General features: G+C 44.7%; 1 protein-coding gene across 1 annotated transcript in view; it reads right to left on the reverse strand.

Moving 5' to 3' along the window:
• Positions 1-8,125, reverse strand: part of LOC119443131 (mitochondrial outer membrane protein SLC25A46) — a 22,659-nt gene extending 14,534 nt beyond the window's left edge. The window contains exons 1-6 of the mRNA XM_037708282.2: positions 7,572-8,125; positions 7,360-7,402; positions 7,177-7,234; positions 7,031-7,108; positions 6,391-6,491; positions 6,266-6,322 (exon numbers count right to left, since the gene is read on the reverse strand). Coding sequence (XP_037564210.1) covers positions 6,266-6,322; positions 6,391-6,491; positions 7,031-7,108; positions 7,177-7,234; positions 7,360-7,402; positions 7,572-7,776 — 542 coding nt within the window. The 5' untranslated portion in view covers positions 7,777-8,125. The remainder of the gene's footprint in view (positions 1-6,265; positions 6,323-6,390; positions 6,492-7,030; positions 7,109-7,176; positions 7,235-7,359; positions 7,403-7,571) is intronic.
• Between the last annotated feature and the right edge of the window lie 181 nt (positions 8,126-8,306).

The following is an 8,306-nucleotide window of genomic DNA, read 5'->3' on the forward strand; positions in this document are numbered from 1 at the left end:
GGCTCTGCGGTTAACGAAATAGCCATGTATAGGGTTTCCCTACTACTTTCTTAATGTTTCACGCGATGAACTTCCAATTGGATTGGACTGGGTTGGATTCTTTTTGGCAATGTGGCCTGACAAAGCAGTGGACGCAGATAGAAAAGGGACACAACTGCAATTTCCGGGAGATTTTCCTGTCAACCATACAACCAGAAGAAATGGTCCGAATCCGGGAGTCTCCCGGTTAATTCGGGAGACTTGGCAGGTATGGCTTCCTGTTAGGCTAGTTTGTACATGCTGATAGGAAAAAGAACAGTGCAAAAAACGAGACAAGAAAGGAAGACCTACAGAGCGCCGATTTGCGCACGGCAAAATATATATCGAGGGTAAGGGTACACGGCCAGGGAAGCTAAGAAACAGCCACAACAAACAGGTGGAAAGGGAGGTAGGTGAATTACCTCTACGTCCACAAAAAAACCGCAAAATATTGGAATGTCAGGGGCTGCCGCGCCGTTCCACAACCTGGTGAATGTTGAAGAATGCGACAGTGAGACAGTGACTGATGGAAAAGGTTTTAATTTTAGAAGGCGAGTGGGGTGATACACATAAAAGGCGTCAAGAACAAAGTTGGCTAAAAATTATGGAGATAAGGAGACCATATCGTCACTGCTTGATCGCTCAATACCATGGGGCTGTGGCCGTCACCTAGCTGAGGTTCACCTACCTCGTCGTAGCACGTGCTGCTTGCTGCTGAGAGCCTTCTTAACTAATGCTCGGCAATTTAACAGCCGGGTTTCAGGAGACACAACACCTTCAAATCTCTTGAAGCTACTAGCCCTTATTTTTTTGCAAAATACCGCTGCCGTAATTTTTACAAAGGCTTCCTGACACAGAAAGCAGCCCTGCTTCGGCCTGTCTGCCTCGTCAATTCCCGACTGTGATTAAATAATAGCTGGTGGAAGTTCTTCCATCATATGAAACTATCGAAGTTCTAGTGCAAAGGTTCATTCCTGTATTTTTAAATGTAGAATATAGCATGCCCACAATGCCGGAAGCGCAACTGCAAAATAGTGCCCGCCCTCTTCCGTACATAGCCATGGCCGAACGACTCACTAGAAGTTCTGGCTGGAAAACAATGCTTATCTCCACTGTTACCTGGGCTGCAACAAGTCTGGGCTGCAAACAAGAAGACACATGGCAGTGCGCTGTCTTGTTTTTGTTTGGCCCCATTTTAAGGGCTGTTCATTTTTCTAAGCCGTGTACCAACTAGGTCATCAACATACATTATACGAGGGGAAGTAAAAAAGTAAAGGGACTTTTGCAATATCTCGCACTATTGTTTGGTAACACTGCTAGTATCCAGCGCTGAATTAGTGTCGTCTGCAACACTTCTATGGAATGTGTCACTCTTATTCCCACGTTAGTCATTACAGTGTAGCAAACCGTTAAACATGGCAGCTCCATTGTAGATCTGCACCAAGGGGGAAATGAGGGCAGTGATTCGCTTTTTGTTTGCCGAAGTTGTTAAACCTGCATAAATTATTCGTCGAATGCAAGCGCAGTATGGTGACAGTTTATTGCGAAGCAAGATCTACGAATGGATAGAACAGGGAAGAACTACTTTATGTGACGAGGAAAGATTGGGCAGGCCATCGACGTCAACAACTGAGGACAATTTGAAAGTCGTTGAGGGTAGGGTGATAAAACAACAGAGGAATAACAGTGGACAAAATTGCCAATACTTTACATATTAGTCATGGTTCAGCGTATTCCATCTTACACGACAGGCTAAATTTTCGGAAAGTGTGTGCAAGGTGGGTCCTGAAAGAATTCTTAGCGCAGCATAAGGCACAAAGGTTGGACATCTCTCGTAAACATTTGGCCTGTTATCGTTGCGAGAGAGATGCATTTTTACAGCAAATTGTTACTATAGATGAAACTTGGGTACATCATCACGAACCGGAAAGTAAGGCTGAGAGCATGGTTTGGAAACACTCATCACCACGAGAAGTTAAGAAATTTAAACGTCAACCATAAGCTGGTAAGATTATGCTAACACTATTCTGGAACATGGAAGGCGTGGTAGCCATTCATTTCACCCTAAGAGGTGAAACTGAACAGTGAGAACTATTGTGATGTGTTGCGAACTAAACCAAAACCTGCAATCAGATCCGAACGTCGTGGAAAACTGCGAAAAGGTGTCATCCTGCAGCAAGATAATGCTCGGCCACATTCTGCCAAACGGACAGTCGAAACAATAAAGGAGTTGGGATTCGAATTGCTGGAACACCCGCCCTACAATCCCAGACCTGGCTCCAAGCGATTTTCATATGTTTGGACCATTGAAGAAGCGCTCAGGGGAAGAAAATTTTCAACCAATGCAGAAGTCATTGATGCAGTGCAAAATTGGTTACAGGTGCAACCCAAAAACTTTTTTTCCGACGGAATCAAAAAACTTGTGAAATGTTGTGCAATGTGTGTTGAAGTGCAGGGAGGTTATGCAGAAAAATAATGTATGTTTCAGTTTTCTATCCTTAGAATAAATGTACCTTTTTTTCAGAAGTCCCTTTACTTTTTGACTTCCCCTCGTATAAATGCATCAATTTGTAAACGAAATGTTATAGCTTTTCTATATCATCATTAAAAATAGCATAAGGATGATAGCATAATTTGATGCGAAGTGGCTGCACGCCTTAGCAAAGAAAAACTTTTGTCATAAATTAAGTAAAGTGTTGTTTTGGCAACATAAAAATGTGCATCCTCGTCATTAAAGCATTCATGCCTAGGGAGTGCTAGGGCTCTGTTTTTGCATGATGTTTGCATGCTGAGCAGCAGAACGCCACAAGTGCAGCGGGTCCAAGCCATTTATATCATGCTCTGTCCTTTGGGTACACACATGGCATAATGCCACATGGCTTGGCTGATGCATTATATTGCAGGAAACTCATTGCACCAAGAACACTTGCAGGCAAAAGCTCACAAGAACAGCTTTCACACATGATATTAGAAACACAGGCATGCCCATGAAATGCTCAAGGAATGCAGATAAAAATACAGCATTTAATGTCTAGGCACTTGGGGACACACTATGATTAGGGTGTTAATTATTAATGGAACCATTAAAAACCGTTCCCAATTTAGCAGGAAAGTCCCGACGTTTAAGGCAAGGGCATATACGCAGCCAGTAAGTGCAAAGTTAGGTGTTTTCCTTCTGCTTATGGAGAAGATGCAGTCTGCTCTGATTGGCTATAGTTCAGTCAGCCAAGTGCAGTACAAACGTCATAGCCTCTGCCCGGCACTACACTCGTCTGCACGAGACTGCTGAAGTGTAGGTAAAGAAAATAACCCCAGTACCTCTATCTGTATTGGTATCGGTGCTAGCCGATCAACTACTGCACCTTCCAATGTTTATATCGACACATTAAACTTTGTTGCGCATACGAAATTGCAGCTCCTGGCGATGAAAGGATCAGTCGTCACCAGCACACCTACCCCCTGTCCTAACTTGATCCACTAGAGTGTTGGCAACCTTAACATTGATGTTCTTTGCCACATTACGCATCATTTATCACAAACACATTTGACATTTCATAAATGATAGTTTTTTTGCAAGGACTGAAAGGCACCTTCAATATATAATCCCTTTTCCAAGATTAGAACAATCATGCAACTCTTTTAATGATTGTTTAGCAAGCAGTGGTCACAAAACTGCTGAGAATGCAAATTGAGCATGCCACATTTTAAAATTTGCATGCTGTTTAGGTCACGTGGCACAAGATGCCACGTGACCTAAACAATGTGTTTCATAAATGAAGTGTTTTGTCAGGTATGAATATAACTTTAAAACAAAAATGTATCAGCCTTATCAACAATGGTCAGAACAATCATGTGGACATCGTCACAAACCTGGAAATGGCACGGCAAGTATTAAAGCAAATGACATGCATAGTAAATGTTTTTCTTTGTCTTTTTGCACAACACACACAATGTGCAGCTTTGATCAGGAAGATGCCCCAAACAAAAGACACACAGCTGCAACTGAAAAAAAAAAAAAAATTCACCGACGATTACGATACTCCATAATGCGAAATTTGAGCGCAGCTCTATACGTGTTTTCATTTCGCAATATATTGGCTGGCGCGGACAATCTTGTCTCATGCGGCACGCTGCAAACGGAGCTAAGTGTGGCCCAACTGCCTCACTAATCTGGAGATCGCGAGAGCCAGTGTGTGGGTGATGCATGGGGTTTCGCAGCAGCTGCCACAGACAGACATCCCAGACGACGTGCACTACTCTGGTGCCATCTTGTGGCCATCGTCGCCACACTACGCTTTTATTCTCACTCTTCTGCCAAACCCTCCACTTCCACTTTCTGCCTCACATCTTTCATCCCACACTGCGCTCTGAATTTGCTCGGTTACGCTGACGCTCACCGCAGAAACAGGCGCCTAAGAGCTGCACTCTAGAAGTAAGCAGCACAGCTATCAGTTAACAGCAATGTTTGATAATGGCAATTTTTAATGTTTTGTAAGTAAAAAGTTACCAAAGACATACGAGGTCTGTTGGAAAAGTATCCGACCTTATTACTATTTATTTTTTGTGAACACCTCATAGATATGAAACAAGCGCGCTTGCATCAGCCGACCTTGAGCCTTCGTGCGCATGCGCGAATTTTTCCCGCCTGCTGATAGCGTCAGTCGCTGGGACGCAGCGTTCGAGTGAGGTATTGCGCAGTGCTCTCGTCGGTTTTTTTATTGCAAGGAAAATGACGGAGCGACTGGAGCAGCACTACTGCATTTTGCCTGAAACTGGGCGACAGCCAAGTGGAAACCATTCGGAAGGTTCAGATGGCTTTCGGTGACGATGCTATGAGCAGCACACAGATTAAGGAGTGATACAACCGGTTTAAAGACGGCCGCACACCGGTGGAAAGCAAGCCACGCTCCGGTCAGCCATCAACATGCCGAAATGACCAGGTCATTGCCGAAGTAAATGCTGTGGTGATGCAGGACCGTCGTGTGACTATCCGAGAAATTGCAGAAGAGGTGGGCATCAGCACTTTTTCTGCACATTCCATTATGACCGAAGATTTGGCCATGAAGAGAGTTGCGGCGAAATTCGTGCCGAAGCTGCTCACGGTGGAGCAAAAGCAACTTCATGTTGAAGTCTCACAGGAAATGCTGGATTCCACAAACAGTGACCCCGACTTCATGAACACCATAATCACTGGTGACGAGTCTTGGGTGTACGGGTACGACCCGGAAACCAAATCCCAGTCGTCACAGTGGAATCATTCCATGTCACCAAGACCAAAGAAGGCCCCCGCCAAGTGCGCAGCAAGGTCAAAGTGATGCTGACTGCTTTCTTTGACTCCCGCGGTGTGGTACACCACGAGTACGCACCACAGGGTCAAACAATCACCAAAGAGTGCTACACGGATGTCCTCCGTCACCTACATGATGCTGTGCGGCGCAAGAGACCAGAGTTGTGGTCTATAGGAAATTGGTGCATCCATCACGACAATGCTCCTGCACATTCCTCGCACTTGATTCAAACTTTTTGGGCGAAAAACCAGACTCCTGTAGTTCAACAGGCTCCTTACTCTCCTGATATGGCCCCCTGCAACTTCTGGCTGTTTCTCAAAATCAAGAGGCCAATGAAAGGAGCGCGATTTCAGGCAAGAGAGGACATTATGGCTGCAACGACAGCTGAGCTAAAGTCCATTCCGAAAGAGGCCTTCTCGGAATGCTTCCAACAATGGCAGCACCACTGGGAGAAGTGTGTGGAGTCCCAAGGAGACTACTTTGAGGGTGATTAGGTTTCCAACGCTCCAGTTATGCAAGTTTTTTTTTCTTCAGCCAAAGGCCAGATACTTTTCTAACAGACCTCGTACACAGCTTCAGTATCTATGTATCACTCATAACAAAAAACACTTTTATTTTTTATGTATGTTTTACACCTCCGTTGCAAACCAAAGGAAAAGCTGTTTTGCATGCTACATCCAGCTCCCATATTTGTGTGTCCATGTAGGCATATAGTTGCAAGTCCCATTCAGCTAGGCTGTTAACTGTCAGAGAACATTTTTGTTCTGTGCACCCCATCAGAAAAATTAAAGGCTCTTCAGCAGCACTGTCTGCATGTAGTCCTTAATTTGCAATGCTAATATGAATGCTAGAGACTTTTTCAAATCGGAGCTCTTAAGGTTAAAAAAAAAAAAAAAAAAAACACTACTGATATGCAAGCATGTTAATATTTTTCTGCTTTGAAGTTTCGAAACAAATACCTTTTGAGAAGTAGATGCTGCCAAAGCTGACGAAGAGAGCTGTGCGACGTGAGCTCCCTGGAAAAAAACAAAACAAAAAACAGAACATTTCAGTCATGCGATAGACTCTGCCATAAACAACTCACCGAGGAAGTGACGTCGTTTCAGCGAGGGCAGTCTCCACCACCACAATGATGCCACGTACAATAAACATGCTTGGTGCACCTTTCCAGAGAGTGATCAAGCCCTGTGTAATTAGAACATGACACAGCTGTAAGTCAAGAAACATAATGAAACACATGATGACATACTACAATAATTGTCACATCAACAGATGACTTGTGCAGTTTATGCTACATCACCCATAGCTCTTCAAATATTGTAAACACACTCAGCAGACAGACATTTAAAATCAAAGTGATGTTCACCTTAGGCCTCGACCATCTGACATGTAATTGGCTCCACTTGACACTCTGCCACAAGGACTGAAGTGTGTCTGTATGATTGTTAATGGGTGAATGTTTGCCACAACAGTTAACACAACTCCACATAAAAGCCTTGATGAGCCATGCCAAGCTCAGTCAAGTGCTGCAAGACAAATCAGCCACTGCTTCTGAAATGCTCACGATCGCCTAATCACACTCATGTATGCATATGGATATAAGAGCACGAAGTTTAGTCACATCACCTCAGTTACAAGGCACAGCAACAAGTTGCAGCTTTTCCCCATTTTCCCATCTGTCATGCCTAATATAATGTCTGAAATACCTGCGAAACAAGTGTTACCTGTCTCTGCTGCAACCTCGCAATGATAGGAAAGAGCGTCCATGGTGTCAAGTGGTACTTGCTGGCAGTCCTATGCACCTGCACTTATAAAAAAATGAGCAAAGTTGGTTCACCGGTGAAAAGCTGAAAAGTGGCGACCATCTCACCTGGCATTGTCTTCTCAGCACTATGCATGGCTGCGCCACCAAGTTGTCAAGAAGAATGCTGAAATGCAATAAAATTCCGATTTCAGACGTGATCTCACACGGCGACTTAGTTTTGTGAAGCATGCACACCTAGAACTAAATTACACGTGTGGTTGCAGATAGGAACATGAGACGCAGCATTACCTCCCTAATCGCAACGCCACTTCGGAGTGCTGCTGGACGGGCTCTGGAATGAGAATATTGTTGTTAATTACGAAGACGAGTCGGAATGAATGCGAAAAAAAGCGGTGCACCAACGTCCATTGGTCGCTAACTTTTCCTACTGCGCTTACATTGCGGACGTGCACAGAGAAGCTCCCTTTTCGACGGAGCTCAAAGGTCTTTCTGTCACTGACCTGGTTCCTTTGGAGGAGTTGGTCGGTCTCCATCTCCCTGAGGCAGAGGCGAAGGAGCGATCTGCGGGTAGTCATAATGCGTTCGCGCGCGTATGCTAGGTCCCACAGTCAACTCCGGTATAGGCCGCAGCAACTCCGCATCTCGAGCGTAGTCGCTTGAGGTCCCAGACAGTAGCCTCTGGGTTCGCTGAGGATCTGGTTGCATTTTGGAGCCGCGTTTAAGCACTGGCACCGCCTTCGACCGCTCTCGTCAGGTCATCAGAGCTGACCCAGGTTAAAACGAGCGTCTCCGTTAACTTCACCAGCTGAGATTTTGAGAAACACGCACTGAGAAGATACAGGTCACTGCTGTGAGGGCTACTCTACTGAGCGCAAAACGTAAACCGCAAAGCAGCGACCACAACAACCGAAAGCATCCGATGCCAAAAAGCTTTCCATCTCCCTTTGATATTCGGACTGCTGATGGATTACATTATGGATACTTGTGGATTGATTTGCCCCTACAATTTGGCACAATTTGGGATATACATGTCCTCTGTTTTAAGTATGCTTGTAGCAAACAGTTACTTGCGCTACATTATTTATTAACTATTTTGTAACCTGAATGCGTTATTTTTAGTTGATATAATATTTTAGATCTGCTGGTTTAATACAAGCCAAGTCAAAACTCAGCCGTAGCTGTATGTTTGATGCGATGTGGTAAACGCCAGCGCACCCCGTAGGCCCGAAGTGTTA

The sequence above is a fragment of the Dermacentor silvarum genome, chromosome 2 (genome assembly GCF_013339745.2).
Source record: "Dermacentor silvarum isolate Dsil-2018 chromosome 2, BIME_Dsil_1.4, whole genome shotgun sequence".
In the NCBI taxonomy this organism is placed as follows: domain Eukaryota; kingdom Metazoa; phylum Arthropoda; class Arachnida; order Ixodida; family Ixodidae; genus Dermacentor; species Dermacentor silvarum.